This window comes from Peromyscus californicus, unplaced genomic scaffold (genome assembly GCF_007827085.1).
Source record: "Peromyscus californicus insignis strain IS unplaced genomic scaffold, ASM782708v3 Scaffold_9__1_contigs__length_137607984, whole genome shotgun sequence".
Taxonomy (NCBI): domain Eukaryota; kingdom Metazoa; phylum Chordata; class Mammalia; order Rodentia; family Cricetidae; genus Peromyscus; species Peromyscus californicus.
The window spans coordinates 93,819,430-93,841,384 of NW_026294617.1; the positions used below are offsets into that span (position 1 = coordinate 93,819,430).

At 41.3% G+C, this 21,955-nt stretch overlaps 1 protein-coding gene across 6 annotated transcripts in view; it reads right to left on the reverse strand.

The window, feature by feature from the left end:
- Positions 1 to 21,926, reverse strand: part of Trmt13 (tRNA methyltransferase 13 homolog) — a 23,393-nt gene extending 1,467 nt beyond the window's left edge. For 2 of the 6 annotated variants that reach the window (XR_008216583.1, XR_008216582.1), the window contains exons 1-11: positions 21,744 to 21,926; positions 19,207 to 19,253; positions 18,987 to 19,053; positions 14,247 to 14,309; positions 13,204 to 13,273; positions 12,959 to 13,065; positions 12,120 to 12,287; positions 9,925 to 9,997; positions 7,870 to 7,944; positions 4,985 to 5,417; positions 1,018 to 4,291 (exon numbers count right to left, since the gene is read on the reverse strand). Coding sequence is in view for 4 of the 6 variants with exons in the window: in XM_052731370.1 (XP_052587330.1) it covers positions 4,096 to 4,291; positions 4,985 to 5,417; positions 7,870 to 7,944; positions 9,925 to 9,997; positions 12,120 to 12,287; positions 12,959 to 13,065; positions 13,204 to 13,273; positions 14,247 to 14,309; positions 18,987 to 19,053; positions 19,207 to 19,253; positions 21,744 to 21,926 (1,482 nt within the window). In the remaining 2 variants the exon portion in view is untranslated. Of the gene's footprint in view, positions 1 to 743; positions 4,292 to 4,984; positions 5,477 to 7,869; positions 7,945 to 9,924; positions 9,998 to 12,119; positions 12,288 to 12,958; positions 13,066 to 13,203; positions 13,274 to 14,246; positions 14,310 to 18,986; positions 19,054 to 19,206; positions 19,254 to 21,743 lie in introns of those variants that run through there. The other 4 variants (XM_052731370.1, XM_052731371.1, XM_052731372.1 and 1 more) reach the window with 4 other exon arrangements.
- Between the last annotated feature and the right edge of the window lie 29 nt (positions 21,927 to 21,955).

The following is a 21,955-nucleotide window of genomic DNA, read 5'->3' on the forward strand; positions in this document are numbered from 1 at the left end:
CTGAGCCATCTCTCCAGCCCCCCAGATTCTTTTTTTTTCTTTATTAAGAACTTTTCTACTCACTCTACATACCACCCACAGATCCCATCTCCTCCCTCCTCCCACCCCCCATCCCTCTCTCCCAAGCCACCCCACATCCCCATATCCCCCAAATCAAGGTCTCCCATGGGGAGTCAGCAGAGCCCAGCACACTGAGCCTAGGCAGGTCCAAGGCCCTTCCCACAGCACCAAGGCTGTGCAAGGTGTCACACCACAGGCACCGGGTTCCAGAAGCCTGCCCATGCACCAGGGACGGATCCCGATCCCACTGTCTGGGTGCCCCCCAAACTGTTCAAGCCAAACAACTGTCTTCCATATCCAGAGGGCCTAGTCCAGTCCCATGGGGGCTCCACAGCCACTATTCTACTGTTCATGGACTTCCACTAGTGTGACCTGTCATCTCTGCATGTCTTCCCATTGTGATCTCGATGTCCTCTTCCTGAATCCCTTCTCTCTCTCTCATCGATTGGATTCCCAGAGCTCAGCCTGGTGCCTGGCTATGGATCTCTGCATCTGCCTCCATCAGTCACTGGACAAAGGCTCTATGATAAAGAAAATAGAGCCCCCAGATTCTTAAAGAATCATTACTTTTTTCTTTTTAATCAAGTGGCAGACATGTCAGCTAGAGCATGAACACACCTTCCTCATCATTCTGTTTTTCTATAATCTACAAGGAATAATTTTAAAAAAGTTTGACTTGGGGGTGAAAAACATTGAGAACATGGACTTTATTCCACAGTTGGAATATGAGGCATAATATACAGATTACAAACACTTCATCTCATAATTTAGAATTAAACATTTCTACAATCAAGAAAAAAGTTTTAAAATTAAAACCAGAGGAATAAGGCAAAGGACACTATCTTGATAATAAAGGCAGTGAAATAACAGCATAGAAACAGAAACCCTGGCTTTGTAATTAGTACAAACGGAAAGAGCTATGGACGGAAAAGGGAGATTTTAACTCACTCCACGTACCAGTTACTTTGAAAAGGAGTGCAACCACAGTACTAGCCTGTCCTTTAGGGGACCCTCCCCTGGTATCCAGAGGCTGCTTAGCAATGTTCCCTTCAGGAGCCACCGGTGCTACTGTGGGTCGTGAAGACGAGCTGGGAATGGCGGGCAACAAAGTTCAAAATGGTTTGTGGCCTAGTTTTGGAAGAGAGGATAAAGCATCAGGGCCAAGCAGGAGACAGCATAATTACGGAAAACGGTGTTTGGGAGAATCTGTTTCCATCTGGGACAACTGAACAGCAGTATTCCACTGGGGAGTCAGTACTGGATCTGGATTGATAGGCAGAATGAGGAGGGAGAGAGACTGAGGAGGAGTTGCAACTTTAGCAGTGAGTTTATGTAGCTGTGGGACATGTACAATGCTGTAGCTATGGATGTGAAATTCAAGAAATAACGACTTAACAAGTGCTAGTTCACATTCTTTATGTGAGGTAAGAAAAGACAAGGTTGGAAAAGCTGTAATCTTGACTTAAGATCAGCACCGGAAGGACAAATTTATTTCCCTGTAATGTACTCAGAACCATTATCAGAACATGATTGAACTAAATGGCTCAGTATCAGTCTACTGACTGTATCAGTAGAATTCTGGGATGTACTGTATGTCTCCTGAAACACAACCAAGATTATACCCATTGTAGAATATTTTTTACTTATGGACATAGATTTTTTTTAAAAAACTTAATGTATGAGTGCTCTATCTGCATGTATGATTTTATGCCAGAAGAGGACATCAGATCCTACTAGAGATGGTTGTGAACTACCATATGGTTGCTGGGAATTGAACTCAGGACCTCTGGAAGAGCAGCCGGTGTGCTTAACCAATGAGCCATCTCTCTAGTCCTGGACATAAATTTTTAATGATACAAAACAAGTTTTGTGATAAAAATGACATTTATGACATAGGATAATTCTTAAACAATGAATTATCTTCATTTATGTTCTCTTGATTGGGGAATCTTGTAGCAGGAATCTTAAAGTCTTATTAATAAAATCAAACCTGAGGCCAGTTATTGGGGTGAATGCTGGAATATCAGAGAAGCAGAACAAGCCACAGCTACCTCACCTCGCCAGTTCCTCAGCCGATCCTGTTTCCTCAGAGTAGAAACCTCTCAGTCCTCATCCAGAATGAATCTCAGCTGAGCTGTTGCTCAAAAGCCTAAAGCTTAATCAGCCAAAAGCTTCTGGTTTCTGGTCCTCACGCCTTATATATCTTTCTGCTTTCTGCCATCATTCCTTGGGATTAAAGGCTCACTTTCTGGGATTAAAGGCGTGAGTCACCATGCCTGGCTGTTTCCTTGTGGCCTTGAACTCACAGAGATCCAGAGGAATTTCTGCCTCTGGAATGCTAGGATTAATACCACTGCCTATCCTCTTTGTTTAATATTGTGGCTGTTCTCTTCTCTGACCCCAGATAAGTTTATTAGCGTGCACAATATTTTAGGGAACACAATACCACCACAGAATCTGAGCAATTAACTTAAAAATAATGGTACGTTAACAATATTTGACAAAATACAAGAAAAAAAGCAACAACTTAAATAAAAAAATAAAAGCCCATTATATTAAAATAATCATGAATTACTATTATATCTAGTTAGTATTTACTCTATGCTTGGAACCATTCAAATTGGTTTACCTGTGATACCTCATGTGATATACACAACCTTGTGAGGTAGGTTTTATAACTGTTATCATCATCACTATTTTAAGGGGAGAAAATTGAGGCACAAAGAGATGAAGTAACTTGCCAGCTGAGGTGGTAGGGTTGGAATTTAAACCTAATTAAACACGAGATTCAATTAAAACAGAAAGGCCAGGAGGTAAGGGTGTTTGGCTTCTACTTAGTCATAGACCTACCAAATACAGATAGTGATCCCAGTGTCATTCTAATATCTAAAATCAGTGATTCTGAATCTTCGTCTTCGCATATTTACTAACAACTAAAATAATGTTTACAAATGTAGAAACAAATCCAAGGTAAGATGTGGAAGAGGAATATTCTTATGACATATATGGTTTAATATTTGCTTGGGCATAGAAACTACTTATCAGTTATGTAAAGCCTAAATGTGAGGTTTTGGTTTCATTATGTAATTTGTACTTTAATCCAAATTACTTTTTCTGCTGGCATGGGCACATGATTTTAATCCCAGCACTTGGAAGGAAGAGGCAGGGGTATCTCTGAGTTCCAGGCTGGCCAAGGATTAGCAAATGAGACCCTGTCTCATACAAACAAAAACTAATTATTTTCCCAAACAGGAGAAAACCTACTTATTTTTTTATAGTTACATTTATACATAAGAGGCTGATAAAAGATACTGAATTAACTTTAGAAGCTACATGCAACTTTCAAATTGGATTGGTGATTTGTTTACAAGCAACCTTCTTTAGAAGTTTGCACTAGCTAATTATCCAACAAAGACCTAAAGTAAGATTATTTTCCCCTTGAAATCATCTCTTCGGTTCTGGAGTCATGGACAGACTCTTGAGAGCACAAATCCAGGTATGGCTCTGGAACTTCGATGGTAATGTCATTTGCCAATTCCTACATTTCTAAATTTGTCTGCATTTGAGAAGATTGCAAGTATTCTTTCTAGACCCATTCTGAAAAAAGTCCCACACTCAGACTGACCCTTGTTGCGAACTGGCATTGGTTATTATAACTGGAGCTCAAAAAATAAAATATATCAAATAAAACCAAAGATAAATTTCCCAGAATACACTTAGTTTATACTGTAATTATATGTTGATGTATTATATGTGTTTCAGATGACCAAGTCAACGGTCTGACTCTGCCAGTCTCTATACACTCTGATGGATAAAGTAATTCAAAGGGCCCTGCTGAAAAGGAATACTTGGTGAATCCTCTGTTTGGACTTTGGAAGTAAAAAAAAAAAAAAAACAAAAAACACACGCACACACACACAAAAAAACCCAAAACAAAAAAAACCTGTTATTTATATTTTTGTGAATATAAAAATATAATTTAAAAGGAATGTAACTTTTTTGTTTGAGACAAGTGACGTTCACACTTCTTTTCTGTTACTGAGTTGCTTTCTGTGATGACAGATGAGCTGGTACAGCAGTTAGTAATACGTTCTCCAGAGACACCAACGGCTCTGTATAGTACTGTAAGGCAGGACGGAAGCCTTTCTGCTGTAAATACTGGAGTCGGCCTTGGTCAATCAGCAGTTTGCAAAGATGTCCTATATTCTTCTTTTCTTCAGCAGTAAGAGCTCTAAGGTGAATAAATACACAGAGAGTTAAAGCTTGTAAAAGTTCCTAAGAAGCTCGGTCACTGCCGTCCACTAGGAAGCTGCTAAGTAGCCGGCAGTACAGGTGCTATGTCTGCTGCTTCCCAGACTTGTCAAGACAAGATGATCGCAATTCAAACATGTTTTAGCCTGCTCCAAAATTAGATTGTAAACTGTACTTTCTGGACTAAATTGTTGATAGCAGTCATCTGAAAAAAGAATCCTTCTTCCTAATCAGTTTCACTTTCTATACTTGATCTTAGCCAAATGACTAAGAAGCAACAATTCAATTTCATTTTCTCTGGTATCTCTTACCCAAGGTCTGTAACAGTCTGAAAATATTAAAAGGAAAATTCCCAGAATGAACCACTGGCAATGCCATCCTTACCCAACTCCTTCCTACCTGGGGAATGAACCTTTGCCTAGCACATGATCATGTCTAGAATATCCACACTGCATGTTACTCACTCACTAGTCACTGTGGAGCCATCTTGGTTATTAGATCAACAGGGGAGGTAACTGCAATGCTAACACGCAGAGTTCTGTTTTATCTAAGGTTCTAGGCATCTGTGGGAGGTCCTGAAATGCCACCCACAGGAGCCGACAAGGGGGCTCCTTTATGGTAATAAAATACTCACTCCCCTTCAGCGTGGTGCATTATAAAAGTCATCACTCACCCAGGCACACTATCAGTGCTGCCATCTGGGAGTCTGTCTCCTCCGTCATCATGCTCTTCGTTGTCATAATTCTGATCATCTTTTCTCTTTGTGGTGATATCTGAGGCTCCCAAAGATGTCCTTCTCATTCCACATGTTGCCCAACTACTCATTCTCTGGAAATAGTAGAACTCCTCCGGCCCAAGGCCCAGAGCCCTGAAATACTCTTTGCCCACATAGTGTCTCCAGTCACACCTGTGGTGACAGCAGAGTGCAATGACAATGCCAGCCACAGGGGCCCACGTCTCCGGGGCATTTGCTTCATTTTCTTCCTTGGACAAAGTGCTACTTTCCTTGTCTCTTTTATCGTTCTTTACGCGTTTGGCTAAAGGCTCTTCATTCCTTTCCTCAAAACTGGCAGCATAGGTTTCAACCAAACATCGTAATGCAAGATCTGCAAACACAATTATGTGGCCCCAAACCACGTCATCTTTAAGAGTGTTCTTCAGATTTCTTAAGCAGTATGGTTAAAAACAAAACACAACACAACAACACAAACCAGAAAAAATCTACTTAGCTATATATTGTAACAATTCTATCATATACTCTAAATTTTTCTCAAATTTGCCTTATCTTAATTTTTCTAGTGATTTATTTTTCATAAAGCCACTTTCTAATAAAATTAAAGCAAGCTTAAGCCTTATGATTTGAAATTTTTCTGTCCAACTATTTGCATTGTCTTTCCTTTCTCCCATCCCAGCTAAAGTTATGGTTATGAGCTTAAACTCCAGAGAAAGAAACAAAGGAAGGGGCTTTCACTTAGAATCCTGACCCAGGTTCGAAAAGCTAGTTTTGTGTGTGTGTGTGTGTGTGTGTGTGTGTGTGTGTCTGTATCTGTTTTGTTTTGAGACAGGGCCTGTATAGGTGATGCTGGTCTCAATCTCCTGATCCTCCGCTTCTATCTCCTGGTGTTGCAGCTCCAGGTGTGTGTCAGCACACCTGGCTAAGATGCTAGTCCTGAAACGTAGGCTGGTCACAACAAATGATGATGAATTGGAAGATGAGCAAAGGAGATTCCAACGTGGAAAGCAGGCCAATAGCTTTCCTGTACAGAGGCATTTGTTCAGCAAATCTCTGCTAACTTCCGTGCATGTACACAACACTGAGGATGCAATGAATAAAACTGCCATACTAGGGGCTGAAGAGCCGGCTCAGTGGTTAAAAGCACTTGCTGCTCTTGCAGGGCACCTAGGTTCGGATTCCAGCCCACACAGGGTGGCTTAAAATTGTCCATAACCCTAGTTCCAGGGGATCTAGCACCCTCTTCTGACCTCTGTGGGCACTGGGTATGCATGCATTATACTTCCATACATGCAGACAAATATTCATACACATAAAAATAAATAAAAAAATAAGTCTCCCCCCCCCCCAAATTGCCGCACAGATAGCTGGCAATATGGGAAAGATCACAAATGTATGCTGTACAACTTATATTTTATCTGATTAGATTGTCTTATCATACTCTAATTAACTAAAAACAAATGCTATTCTAAAATTTGTTGCCCTGCGATATAAAAATGGATATACTTTATGTATCTTTATAGTAAATTTTATCATGCCAATAAACATTACTGGTAACTATTATTTGGATAAAGTGATAGCTAATTTGGTAGTTTCTGTTTTTTTCGAGACAGGGTTTCCCTGTGTAATAGCCCTGGCTGTCCTGGAACTTGCTGTCAACCAGGCTGGCCTCAAGCTCACAGAGGGCCAGGATTAAAGGTGTGCACCACCATCGCCCAGCTAACTTGATAATTTCATAGTCAGTCTGTGTCTCTCTGTCTCTGTCTTTCTCTCTTATACAAGAGAATGGGTCTCACTATGTTGCTCAGATCGTGGATGAACTCAAGTGATCATTTAACTCAAGTGATCCTCCTGCCTCAGCTTCCTGAGTACAGGTATGCCACTTCATCCAGGTCTATCAACTTATTTTCTAACAAAATATATTTGCTGTTTTACTTACATTTGACATAATTTTAAGAATTATAATCAGAAAAATTATTAAAAAGATTAAGTTATTTCAGAAACAAAGAGAACATTAGCAGTCTCAAGCTCTTTCATAGTGGCCTTAAGGACTTGCTTCTTAGAAGGAACAAGGAGGCAGCAAGCTGGTGGCCTAAAGATCATTCATTCAAATATTCAGTGCTTGCTATGGAAGAGTCCTTCATTGTACTAGCATCTGTACTGCTCTTGAAAAGAACCCCAGCACAGCAGTGTAATTAGATATACAGACAGATAACTAGGAGACAAGGAAAAGCTATGCAGAGCATATCCTGATGACACTAAGGAAGCCCCAGAGACGTGGAGAAAGCTGAGCTCAAGGATGAGCAGACACTGGGCCAGTTCTTTCAAATGGCTGGAGCACAGAGAAAGTAGACATGGTCCATGTTGGTCAACAGTAAACCTAGATACAGACTGACGGAGAGTTTCAGGAAGGGGAAGGACACAGTGTCACAGAAGGGTCTAGATATCAATTCTTCAAGCACAGGAGCAGAGAACGATGGGATGGACGGAAGGAACTGGTGAGGGAAAGCACTAAGAGAGAAGGACACTGAGTCTCAGGAAGAGAAGGCAACTGCAGCAGTGGAGGATTCAGACCGAGTGAACAAAGGGAGAGCGTATGGGAGGTGGGAAGCAGCCTCCGCAGGGCTAGGTTTGGAGAAGCACAGGTTAGATGGGAAGAGACAAGGGTGTGTGCTTCCCTCCCACCCCAGGTTGAACTGGGTTACTCTGGAAAGCTTTTCCATGGGCTAAAAGAGAGGCCTAAGTGCCGCCCCCCTCCAGGCGGTGGGGCCATCTAGGCTACAGCTCAGTGTACTAGTTTAGAGGTGACCGTGTGTCCGGCTCACCTGTTGCGACCCCACACAGATGCTTCCCAATTCCTACCACAGGCAGTCTTCCTTCTCTGAGCACAGGAACCCTGTCTGAGATAAAAAGAGTAAGAACTACGTTAGTTGCTAATGACAGCAAGTATTAATGTATCCTTCCAAAAGGACAGATTGTAGAATCTTTGGATTTTAGGGATGAAGGATGTGAAAACAAACAGGTCTCACAGAATCTAATATACATCCTAAGAATGTGTCTATGTTTAGCATGTGACATAGAAGAATATTCAGCTAAACAAACAAACAAATTTCCTGTCTCATTATGTAGTACTGGCTGGCTTGGAATTTACTTTGAAGTCTGGGTGATCTGCCTGCCTCAGCCTCCCAAGTGCTGGAAATACAGGAGTGCATACCATACCTGGTTTCAGTTAAGCAGAAGAAAATACAATGATTTATATTAAACAAATGCTTGGTTGCTTCTCAAGACTAGAATAAAATAGTGGACGGAAGTAATTGTAAATGTTTGCATTATTTTCTTTTTAAACACGAAAGAGCTAGGTGTGGGGGTGCACACCTTTAATTCCACCACTCAGGAGGCAGAGGTAGGAGGATCTCTTGTGAGTTTGAGGCCAGCCTGGTCTATAGTGAGTTCCAGGATAGTCAGGACTACATAGTAAGACCCTGTCTCAAAATACTAGAGAGAGAGAAAAGGAAAGGAAAATGTCAGAAAAAGTAAAAAGGCACAAAAGAGGATGACCGAGGGGCATGAGCATGTGTATGCATTTGTGTTCATGTGTGCTGGTGTGCATGCATGTGTGTGTGTACATTTGTGTCCGTGCTCGTCTGTGGGTGTGCATGTGTGCATGTATGTGTGTCTGTATCGAATGTTAATTCCATAGCAATAAGTTACTTTCTTTGTGACACAATTCTGAGGACCCATCTTCTATATACTAGCTACCCAGAGAATTTTCTCACTTCCTGTAATGATTTTGACAGTCATGTTAACTATAGTCTGAAGGCTAGTTCTGTATTTTAAAAATGGCGGGAAGGAGTCACACCATACAACAGGGCCCACTTGGGAGGTTTATTGAGGGGAGGGGAGAAGGGGGCAGAGACCAGTCCCCGGGGATGAGAGTGAAGGAAGAGAAAGAGAAAGAGACAGGAGGTGTACAAGGCCCACCTTTTAGAAGGAAACGTAGCAAATGGGCACAGAGGTTGCTCTTAGTGGCTGTAGCGGAGGTATATCCTGTCAGGACCCTAAGGGCAGGCCAGTACAGATGCCTAAATGCTACCAAGTTTGAACACTCCAAGTTAATATTTTTAAGACAAGGTCTCACTATGCAGCCTTGGCTGGCCTGGATTGTACAGAGATCTGCCTGCCTCTGCATCTTGAGTGCTGGGATTAAAAGAGTGTACCATTAGCCGGGTAGCTGTAGTGCATGCCTTTAATCCCAGCACTTGGGAAGCAGAGGCAGGAGGATCTCTGTGAGTTCCAGGCCAGCCTGGTCTACAGAGCGAGATCCAGGACAGGCACCAAAACCACAAAGAGAAAACCTGTCTCGAAAAACAAAACAAAAACAACAGAAAGAGTGTACCATTATACCTGCCTTACTCAAAATTAATTTTTAAAAGTACAAGGAAGCAATATATAAGGATTTATCAAAAGTTTTGAACTTCCTGCATATCATACTACACTTATAGTTGATATAACAAAATTTTTTTTCTTTTTTGATACAGGGTTTCTCTATGTAACAGCCCTGGCTGTCCAGAAAAGAAACTCACTCTGTAGACCAGGCTGGCCTTGAACTCACAAAGATCCGCTTGCCTCTGCCTCCTGAGTGCTGGGATTAAAGGTCTATGCCCCTGCCACCACTGCCCTGCCCTGCCGGCAACAAAACAACTTTTAAGGTTTCAATCCTAACTCCATTTCTGTTTCCTTAGTTACAAACACTTGTATTAACAAAACACTAGTGTTGTTTCTTCTTCCTGAAGCACAGGTCTGTGGGAACAGAATTCTAAGCGGCTCCAGAGTCTGAATGTCTGACCTATGACAGAGCAGAGGACAGATCTGTGACTTACTCAGACACAAGTGTTGAATATCGATCTGAAGTCTTTCAAACACTGAGCTCTCTTTTCTGTGTTTACCATCTACCTGCATAAACAGAACATTACTGAATCAGCACTCTCAATGTTGAAAATAAGCTTTATGAAAATGTTTCCATTTGTTTTCAAATTTCAGAGTAAATATACCTAATTTTTACAGTTAATGAACTGTAACTGTAAAAAAGAATGAACAACAACTTAAAGGTTTATATTTTGGATGAAAACTCAAAAATAACAACACCCATTTTATAAGGCTAGAAATTCTATCAGTTATTACTATTACATATACATATTATTTCTGTGTGTGTCTGTCTCTCTCTCTCTCTCTCTCTCTCTCTCTCTCTCTCTCTCTCTCTCTCTCTCTCTCTTTCTCTCCCTCTCTTTCCAGACAGGGTTTCTCTGTGTTGCCCTGGCTCTCCTCAAACTCACTCTAGGCCAGGCTGGCCTTAAACTCAGAGATTCACCTGTTTTTTTTCTCAGGGCCTTATGAATACTAAACAAAATATCTCCCACTAAGCTACAGCCCCAAGCTCTCAGAAACATTCGGACAGGAAACTAAACAGGCAAGAACTGAACTCATGGTTTTCCTCCTCAAGGATACCCTGTATCTAATTAGGCCAGAAACCATCCCAGAGTACTGTCTCTGAAAAACAATGAATAATAAATCAGCAAGTCCCATGACTCCCGACATTTTACATCTCTCATTCTTTCTTTCCTCTACAGCCCACAGAATGGCCTTTACTCTCCAGTACATTTCTTACTTATATTATTGAATAAGAATTTTCATATTCTCAATCTCCCTATTTTTAGTCGAAAACTTCTGAAATAGTTTTAGTGTTGTTAGGACAGAATCTGGAATACATTTTTATATGTGTGTGCGTGTGCCATCTGTGTGTGAGGAGGGTCAGAGGTGGTGTTGGATCTCCTAGAGCTGGAATTACAGGATGTTGTGAGCAGCCTAATATTGGTGCTGTGAATCAAACTCAGATCTTCTGGAAGTCCAATAAGCACGCTAAACCACTGAGCTCTATGGAAAGTTTTAAAATCATTTTTTAAAAAACCTCCTCCAAAGACTCTCGACGACTGAGGTTAGTTCTCTACCTTCCTGCTCCTGCAGCACTGAGTACCGCTCAGTGGTATAACATACTTAGATGGAGAACTAAAATGCTGCATGGGCCGGGCGGTGGTTGGCGCACGCCTTTAATCCCAGCACTCAGGAGGCAGAGGCAGGCGGATCTTTGTGAGTTCGAGGCCAGCCTGGTCTACAGAGCGAGATCCAGGAAAGGCACAAAGCTACACAGAGAAACCCTGTCTCGAAAAACAAAAAAAAAAAAACAAAAAAAAGAAAAAAAGAAAAAGAAAATGCTGCATGGAAGCCTCTTTGAAGCAAAACCCAAGTCTTCCACTGTATCTCTAACTCAGAACAGACAAAACGGACAACAGGAGACTTTCCACACCAGCTTCCTTTCCTGGTTCATACCGCCACATTCTTCTTCATGCATTGTATTTCCATCACACAGAAATGCTTCCTGTTATTCCGGCCATGGGGTCACACTGTTCCTATTTCCCAGAACGATTCTCACACTCTATCTAGCAAATGTTGATTCATTTTTCAAGATGGTCACAAGCACCGCCTCTTCTGCATGCTCATTCTCCACTGCCTCTCTGTAATAAAGCCTATCAAGCCTTCCTTTGAACGCATACACACTCTGCAGAACGTCCCTTCTTCAACACTTTCCTTAGTATTCACCTAGCTCTCTTCTAAACACACGAAAGAGCACAGCTGCCTCATCAGTATCTATCTGCATATACAAAGTGCCTATTGTGGTGTCCAAGAATATGCCTAAGAAGTATATAATGAAGGAAGAGTCTGTCAGCAGTGGCAAATGTAAGGTTAGGACGTGGCTTAATTCCTAGCTGAAGCCTGGTTCTGCTCAGATTTTCTTGTCTCTGCAAACAATTTTAAGAACTCAGATCATGGACTATCAATATTTAAATTCAAAATTTTATCTTTAGTTTAACCAGTACAATTAGAACCAAACAAATAATAATAGTAAAAATTATACTCAAATATATAAAAAGGAAATTCATTTGAAGAGACAGGTTCTATTATTTTTCCCTACAGGAGACAATATGTTTGGTTATTCAGTTCCTACAGAGGCTTCACTTACCTTGAATCTTGTGGTCACTTTCTCTACCAGGATGAAGTGAACGTTTTCAGCATCTTTTAAGGCAATATCAACCCAGTGAGATAACTTCCCCTTTCCTGCTCCAAACTCAACAAAGCATCTTCTTGGACCAAGTAACTTTAATTTTTCAATGTTACCTAAAATAGAAGCCTGCAAACTCCATAGGATTACTTTATAAACTAAAGCAAAGGGATATGACTCAAATTCGAAAACAGCAAGGTAATCTCTACACAAGGCAGAAAGTTTTCACTGATTTCTGAATGGTTAAGACATTTTTTTCTTTTTGCTTTAAAACAGTATCTGTTTTCAGGATTATATCCACGCTGAAATTTTTCCTTTATGTTCACATATAATTTTGAATGAAGGTATTTTGGTTATTTTTTAAAAAACTAAGTAATTACACTCAGAAAAGAAGGTTATTATATATTTTTTAATTGGTTTTTTTCAAGACAAGGCTTCTGTGTTAGCTCTGGCTATTCTGGAACTCACTCTGTAGACCAGGCAGGCCTTGAACTCAGATCTGCCTGTCTCTGTCTCCTGCGTGCTAGGATTAATGGCATGTGCCACCACACCTAGCTAGAATGTTAGCTTTTTAAAAATGACTTTTATTTGTTGTGAGCATACACACACGTGTATGCTGTAGAAGTCAGAGGACAGTTTGCAAGAATCGATTCTCTCCCGTTACCAGGTAGGTTAAGAAGACTGAACTCAGGCCATCAGACTTGGCAGCAAGTGCCTTTACCCGGTGAGCCATCTCATCAGCCCAGAATGTTAGCATTGAACATATGAACAAGAGTTGAGTTACTGTGGTCTAAGCTTACCTGCTGTTTCAGGTGCTTGACTGCACAGTCACCATTTTTAGGGTCATTAAGGGCATCATGTAATGCTGGATGGGACATAATGTGATCTTCAAGTGTAGAATTCAAGCCTGTGCCAAAAAGAAACATGATAGCTTAAGCAGCCAAACATGAACTATGGGACTCTGAACAATGGAACAGAAGCTATCAATTCACATAGCACCTATTGCTTCTCAAATAATTGAACTTGCAACTTTAGGCAGACTTACCTTCACTTGCTTTTCTCAATTTCTTAATTAAGTTTTCCAACTGCTCTTCAGATAGAGAAGAAAATGGAACCTGTATACAAAAATAAAACTAAATAATGTAGCCAAAACATGCCTTAAAGTTCCATAACAGCGAATGAGTAGAAACTAACACTGGGCAGTCCCCATTGTTGTGGAGTATTCCTTTACACTGTGTGAAGATGTGTCAGTGTGATTGGTTTAATAAGGAGCTGAATGGCCATTAGCTAGGCAGGAAGAGGTTAGGGGGACTTCTGGGGACACAGAGATCTGGGAAGAAGGGAGGGCCACCATCCAGATGGAGAGGAAGGAGGATGGGCAAATAGAGATGAGGTAACGAGCGTGTGGAAAAATGCAGATTAAAAATATGGGAGGCTGGAGAGATGGCTCAGAGGTTAAGAGCACTGGCTGCTCTTCCAGAGGACCTGAGTTCAATTCCTAGTACCCACATGGTGACTCCTGACCATCTATAATGAGATCTGGTGCCCTCTTCTGTCCTGCAGGCACACATGCAGGCAGACTACTGTATATGTAATAAATTAAAAAAAAAATCTTCCAAAAAAAAAAAATAAAGGATAATTTAAGTTATAGGAACTAGTTAGGAGTAAGCCTAAGCTGAGGCCATGCTTTTATAATTAATAAGTCTCTGTGTTGTTTTTAGTGAGCTGGCAGCCCAAAGAAAAACCTGCCAATACCCTATGGCAGTTTAAGATCTTCTTCCTGTTAAGTCTTGGTTCCTAGGCTGCTATCGGAACTGCCCAACTGTGAGGGCTCCACTCCGTCTCTGCCAATAACTCCCCCATTCCCTCAGAGTCAAGAAGTCGGGGCTCTTAACAGAACCAGTTTGCTGTTTGCTATGGGACATATGCTGGTCTGGGAACTAAAGTCACTAACAACTGTGATTCTACAGAAAATACACCCTAACGTCAAAACAACAGATCTTTCCAAATGAGAGTGGGGAATGGTCAACGTACAAGGAGATAGCTTCGAAATACCACTTGGAGTTAAATATTAAATAATGTACTTACTAATTGCTCAGGAATTTCCATTTCTTCCTTTAATCCTGCATTTACATCTTGAGTAAAGAAATCCTTGACAAAAACAAAGTCATAACATGTTATTAATATGAAGTTCACAACAATTAAGCTAAGAACTTCTTCTTCCCTCATCCTCCTACACCGTCATCCTTGTCTCTCATTCAGTCCCCGAATGTTACTGCACCAATACCATGGTGACTGGTGTGCTGGGTACCAGAGTTACAACAGAAGAGACCAATCTCTACCTTCATCGAGCTTCAAGAGAGGGAGTTGTACGAAGAAGCATTTACAATCTTTAATTTCAGTAGTTACCTGTTTACAGGACAGACTGAGGATTGTGCTAATTTTGCCTTATGGCATTAAAATAAAAACAAGATTTTTTTATATATAAATATTTACACTTTTATATTTATATATAAACATACACACAAATATATATATTGTCCATTGAGGATGCAGCCTAACCCCAAATGGACAAAACACAGCTATTCTAATAAGTCTGATTTATTTTAAAATGTTAAATACCAGAAGTAAAAACGTCCTGTGACATTTAAACTAACAAAATGAGATCTTATTAGTCCACCTGCAAGTACAGGAATTTTAGGTGAAGATCCAGTCAACCCTGTCTACTAGAACTTCCTGCGATGATGGGAATGTTCTACATCTTCCCTGACTGACATGGCAGCCACTAGCTGTAAAACATGGCTATGGGGCTGAGAATTACACGTTCAATTTCATTCAGTTTTAATTATCTCAAATTCCAGTAGTCACTAGTAGCTAGTGGCTACCCTACTGGATGGTACGCACACACAGGCATGAAATACTATTATTTCTATAAACCTTGCTTTAAAGCATCTCTTGTGGACACTGTATTCCTAACAGTTACGGACTTTTGTTAAAAAGATGGCAGAGGCTAGCATCTTGACTGTGTGAAGATATCTTTTTTTCTTTCTTTTTTTGTTTTTTTTCAACACAGGGTTTCTCTGTGCGGTTTTGGTGCCTTTCCTGGAACTCACTCTGTAGACCAGGCTGGCCTCGAACTCACAGAGATCCACCTGGCTCTGCCTCCCGAGTGCTGGGATTAAAGGTGTGTGCCAAAACTGCCCGGCAAGACACTCTTATCTTAAAAGGTTTTGAAAAGTGCTCGGGGTAAGCTGTATTGTGGATTGGATTTTTCTTTTCTTTATTTTTTGAGACAGGGTGGTCTCTTTATGTAGCTCTGACTAGGCTGGAACTTGCTCTGTAGAGCAGGCTGGCTGGAAACTCACAGAGATCTTTCTGCCTCTGCCTCCTGAGTGGTGGGATTAAAGGCCTGTGCCACCGTACCTGGGTTCAGTTTGGCTTTTTATAAGTTAAAATTATCTATACTATAGAGTAATTTATCAAAATACAATTTTTATTTGGTAAACAAAAATTTCATAAGTTAATAAAGAGCTTGCTAAACTCAAGCAAAACAATGCTAAGACCACCTAGACTCCGGGGTTCACATTATCCAGGTTTACCGGACAGACAGACAACCACTGCTCTGGTTCTTTCCCATGCCATCACCCACTGCTTTCCTCCTCTTCTGCCACGTGTCTTCACACACCCAATGTGTCTTCACACACCCAGTGTGTTTTCACACACCCACCGTGTTTTCACACACCTACCGTGTTTTCACACACGCAGTGTGTTTTCACACACCCACCGTGTCTTCACACACCCGGCACCTCGGCGGTTACAGCATCTGAAGTTAGGGAACTGCTTTCCTCTCAGCGTTTTCCCAGAACACATACCCCATCCTTGCCTACTGAAACGTGACCCGTAGGTGAGGAGTTACTTGAAGTAAAACCTTCTCACGCCCTCGAGGGCTGCTTGGGTGAAAGCACCAGCTAGCTCTTCATCGGGTCCACCAGGTCTGACGGGAACTGAAGCAGGATAAGACTTGCTGTCTCTGCTCTCTCTGTCTGAGCTACTTCAAACTCTGCTAAGAGCCGTGCTAAACTCGGACATGTTAATCATTCTGGGTTTTTCCATCTATCTAATGTAAGGTTGCTTTACCTCATCTCTTTTTATTCCCCTCCAAGAATGAAGACACCAAGAGAAAGTAAGATACAGTGAAAATCCCAGGAACAGGGAGTCCTGGAGGCAGGTTACTCTAAGGCAGCAAAGGAACATGATCTTACGGGGCCTGGGATGGCGCCAGAACAGTACCACCAACAGTACTGCCTTCTTCAGGAATAAGAAGTTCCCTGAGCCAGGGGGACCCACAGAAGCAGACCGTAGGGAAGGGTTGGTCCGGCCCGTCTGACCGAGCCTGCTTCTCGTCACTCCTGGTGCTCCTCCCCTATGTAATCCGGACTACCAGTACAGAACACAAGACAGGACCGTAATCTCGCTGCTTTTTTCATTAGGACCATACTAAAAAAATTATTTTCTAACTTCGTCACAACTTGATTGGCCTCTTGAGGTGGTGGATGGTTAGTCTGGTCCATTGGTCTCCCAGAGTTAGGCCTCTGTGATCAGTCTAACGTCTCTTTACTAAAAGAGCTAAGTCCTAAAGCGCTGGATGAGGAGGCATTGTTTTTCTTGTATGTTAACTTAATGTTAAAATACCCTGTTTTTCCTTTCATAGAGGATCTCACACTGAAGCTCAATTGGTAGCCGAGGCTGGTCTAAAATTTATTATGTTGTCCAAGCTGGCTCTGAACTCATAGTGATCCTCTAGCTTAATCCTCCCAGGTGCCAGGATTCCAGGTGTGCGCTGTCACTGATGGCTACAATACTTTTAGCTCATAACATGAAGCACAGTGGTTCTCAGCCGGGAGACATGGGACAATGCAGAAGGACAGCTGCTGCCAAATGACTGGGAAGAGGGCTGGGAGCAGTATGCAAGCCTGTGATCCCAGCACTCAGAAGATAAGGGGCTGAGGCAGGTGGATCTCTGCAAGTTTGAGGCCAGCCTAGTCTACATAGTAAGCTCCAGGTTTACACAATGAGACCCATTTTGTTTTTGTCCTCTAAAAAACAAAACAAAAAAACCAAAACAAAAAAAGCTCAAAAGTGCTCCTGGGAGTCACTTCAGCTATGAGTAGTCTTTGGGTTTGCTACAAGTCTCACTGCGCTCCAGACTATCCTTTCAAGACCAGCTGTAGACCAAGCACCTTAGAAGACAGAAATGGCATTTCCTTCTAGACCCCATGGCAGGCTTACTTACTATACAGTATAATAAAGAAAAATGTCTACCTACGGAACACAGGGGAGGCAGGTTTGCTCACTGCCCCAGTTTTGGGGGGAAAGTTATTTCCTGAAGATGGGGTTCTTCAACTTTAATATAAGTCACTGCATATGCAGTAGTCCCAGCAGAGCCCCAGAGTTGAGTCCACAGGCTTTGAGAGATAATGATTATTGACACGAGTAAGAAGTCCCTGCTGCTTAATAAGGTGAATATTAAAAATTTCAGACTCTGGTTGCAGCCTAGTGGTAGAGCCCCTGATTACAGGCATTTCAGCCTTTGTCTGTCTCTGACCCAGGAGTCTAGTAACTTCTGCTGGCATCCATAAACCTTCGACAACTAACTTGTGACAAATATGGTGTGTGCTCTTTGTTATTTACTCCCAATAAAATGAACATACGTTGTCTGACAACTTCTTTATCTTTAGATAGTTATAGATACATATCCATACACGTGAATTTTATTGATCCGTTGATAGCTGATGGCCAAATCTTTACTCTATGTGTTCAACATTTCACTTTGTATCATTAAAACGTTTCTATTCTTATTTTAAATTTCTTTAAAAAAAATCAGTTTTCTATTATATACCTGAGGTTCACAACACGATGCTGGGCAGTGCTGGCACATGCCTTTAATCCCAGCACTTGGGAGGCAGAGGGCAGCCTGGTCTACAGAGCAAGTTCTAAGATAGCCAGGGCTGCTACACAGAGAAACCCTGTCTCAAAGAACCAAAACAACAACAAAAAAAACCCAACATGATATCTTGGGGTACGCATTGTAAAATGCTTTGTATCACGAAGTAAATTAACATACTTACCATTCTATGTAGTTATATCCTCACCCTATTCTATTTTGCTACCAAACGGAAATCTGGATTTTTAGCCCTAGCTTGGGTGAACACCATGAAAGACTCATATGGACTGGTGCTAGCTCAAATTCACTATCTCTATACTGAGTCTGAATCTCAAAGAGGCCCAGCAGTTAGTCTTTACAACCTTAATTCTAAACTTTTACCTCTGATTCCAAATCTCTTGCTGCACCATCACCCCCTGGATTCAGCTATTAAGCTGGGTGTGGTGGCATATACCTATCACCTTAGCACTTGGAAGGTAAGGCACAAGAAATGTTTGAGATGGACTGAAGACCAGCCTGGGCAATACACTCCTACCTCAAAAGCAAATACACAACCAAAAATAAAACGTGACAAAATTCTGGGCTGGTCAGGGTGGCACACACCAGTAATCTCAGTACTTGAGAAGCTAAGGGAGGAGGGTCTCAAGTTTGAGGTCAGCCTGGGCTACAAAGTGAAAGCCTGTCTCTAATCTAACCAAAAAAACAACCCAAACTAACAAAACACAAGAACAAGAAAGAAGAAAAGGGAAGGCAGGAGAAGAAGGGAAGAAAAGTACAGCTACCAAATGAGAACTTAATTACATTTGCCAAATTCAACCTGCACCCCATAATACTATGTAGTATGTGTATATAAACATCGCATACCACACATTTCCAACACTTACAGGCTTTGGCTTCTCTCTTGAGTTACATTTTTTTAAATGTTTTGCTAGTTGGTCTTCATATACTGTACTAAATAAAGAGAAAAATTGAGAGAAAATCTTAAATGAGCCTTGTGAAGTTACTGTTTCTAGTACATCACACACACTCAGGCACACATGCACATATAGGTGCATACACACAACCCAAACAACAACAAAAACACTTGTCTGACCCCATACTTACTGTTTTGGATCTAAAGGACACAAGATTCTTTTCCGAGCATTTTCTTCCTAATAAATTAAAAAGGATACTTTGATTTATATATCAAGTTTATCACATTCAGATGTTAGATAAACCCACAGTGCATCTCTATTCCCAAAACAAGGCAAGAAAACTTTAAAAGGACATAATGAAAAAATAAGCAAGATCAAGTCATGTTGGAAACAATAAAGAAAAACAATCTGTCACAGGTTTCTGTATAAGAGAACAAATACTGTTTTGACCTACTTATATAATTTTGCATCAGAGATAACAACTGTTAAAAATGGGTGCAGTTATTATATGCACCACTAAGAAAAGATGTTAACCATTTACTTCAGATTAACCAATAAAATACTGTATAATATTCATCATGTACAAAATGATCTTTTGAAATATATATAAAATAGGTATCAAAGCTAAATTGTGCTAACTAACATACATATTACTTGAATACTTACTCATTTTGGAAAATGTTGCCCATTTAAATTTATGTTGATTTAAAAATGTATATTTACCTCTAGGTTGTTAAAATATGGGGAAAAGCTAGACATGGTGGAACATACTTTGAATCTCAGCACTCCAGAGGAGAGGCAGGCAGACTGCAAGTCAAAGGCCAGCCAGGGTTACATACTGAGACCTTGTCTCAATAAATATAGAAATAAAATATGGGAGAAAGTATGTCAGGAAAAATGAGGCATGGCACTTTAACATTTTAGAATAGGTTATATTCACTGGCTTTGCAACTTTTCAGTATGCTAGTTACAATATTCTGAGTTATACACATTTAACTAACTATAGGTACTGGGAGAAAAGAAAGGAAACCAGTGAACATTGGCAGTTCTACTCTACAGACCCTATGAAGGAAACATGATGTACAATTATTAAAGCCAGAGGCCAGCAGGACTGCTTAGGTATGATTCTCAGTTCTAGCTATTGGCTGCTAGCTCTCCCTACAGGAACTCACTGCTTCATGTGAAAGATGAGAATGATAGTGTCATTTACTTCCTAAGGTTTATGAAAATTGAATTTTTAAAAGCAAAATAACAACCCTGCTTAGTATAGTTCTAGCCACACAGCAAAAGCTGAATAAGTATTTACTCTTAATTTTTTCTCAGTTTTATTTATTTCAATTAATTTCAGCATGTTCATGAATTTATGCACACTGAATTTTAGGGAAAGTTAAAATTATTCAGTGTTTTAAAACTATTATTTCTTCCTCATCTACAGATTTTAAAACAATTTCCAGTTTGGTTCTTTGGTGGAGACTAGCTACTTGGGAAGTTGAGGCAGGAGAATCTCTGAGATCAGGAGTTCAAGACCAACATGGGAAATATAGGAAGATTCCTGCCTTAAAAACAAACAGGCGGTGGTGGCGCACGCCTTTAATCCCAGCACTCGGGAGGCAGAGCCAGGCGGATCTCTGTGAGTTCGAGGCCAGCCTGGGCTACCAAGTGAGTCCCAGGAAAGGCGCAAAGCTACACAGAGAGACCCTGTCTCGAAAAACCAAAAAAAAAAAAAAACAGGAAGCCGGGTGGTGGTGGTGGCGGTGGTGGTGGTGGCGGCGGCTGCGCACGCCTGTAATCCCAGCACTCGGGAGGCAGAGGCCAGCCTAGTCTACAGAGCTAGTCCAGGACAGGCTCCAAAGCTACAGAAAAACCCTGTCTCGAAAAACCAAAAAACAAAACAAAACAACCAAACAGGAAAATTATCATTCAAAGTAAGTAGGGCTCTATTCTAACTTGCAAAGCCCAGTCACAGAACACACACACACACACACACACACACACACACACACACGAGCATTTTTAAAATATATTATTTGAGTTTAGAAACAATGTATATCATGTACTATTGTTATTGAGATGTTTTCTTTTTTGGTGTAGAGAGGGATGAGACTGTCCTGTGATTTGTAGGTTAGCAATGTCTGTTCTCTATCCACTAGAAGCCACTAACATATTTCACTTAAAATCGAAATGTCTGTGACATTACCAAGTGTCTGCTGGGGATCCCTCCCCCCCCACAAAAAAATACCAAAAACCAGTGCACTTTGCTTTCAACTTTGAAGTTGTTATGTGCATTATTTTTTTTTCCTTCTCCGTCCCAGAAAAATAATTAAGAGTCCATAAGGTACTTCTTGGTGACGTCTAAATAAGAAAATTTCAAAGTTTCTTCCTGATGCATGCACAAGTGGTTATCGTTCACAAAACAATAGCTAAAGCCCAGTTACTAAGACCTAGTGACTTCAAACACGACTCTGTAAAAATAATCACTTCCCACGAGGACAAGGAAGGATGGGTATACAGATGTCTGGGACAGCGAGCATCTCAGCGGGCGCGTTAGTTCAAGAAAACAATGCTTCCCAGGAGGGCTCATCACGGCTCCACGCGGAGGTCAGAACTGCCATTTACTTAAGGAAAAGCTGGGGAACCATGGGACAGAAGCAGGAACCTGTCACAGGGGGGCGAGGCCGGGTGCCAGCACCCACAGACCCGGAACCTCGCAGGAGGGTAGGGCGATACCTCCGCGGCTCCAGCGTGTTCACCACAGAACCTTTTCCCCGCGGCCACCACCATCCTGCAGAAGCGCTTCTTCTTTTCCACAAAGTAGCTGCATCTGCCCTCGGTTGGAAAGCCGGTCGCGTGCGAGGTCGGCGCAGGAGCCTCCATACCCCACGATCCTTTTGGCTGGAGGGCATCCGGCATTCAGCCCAAAGCTGTCACTTTCCTTTGGT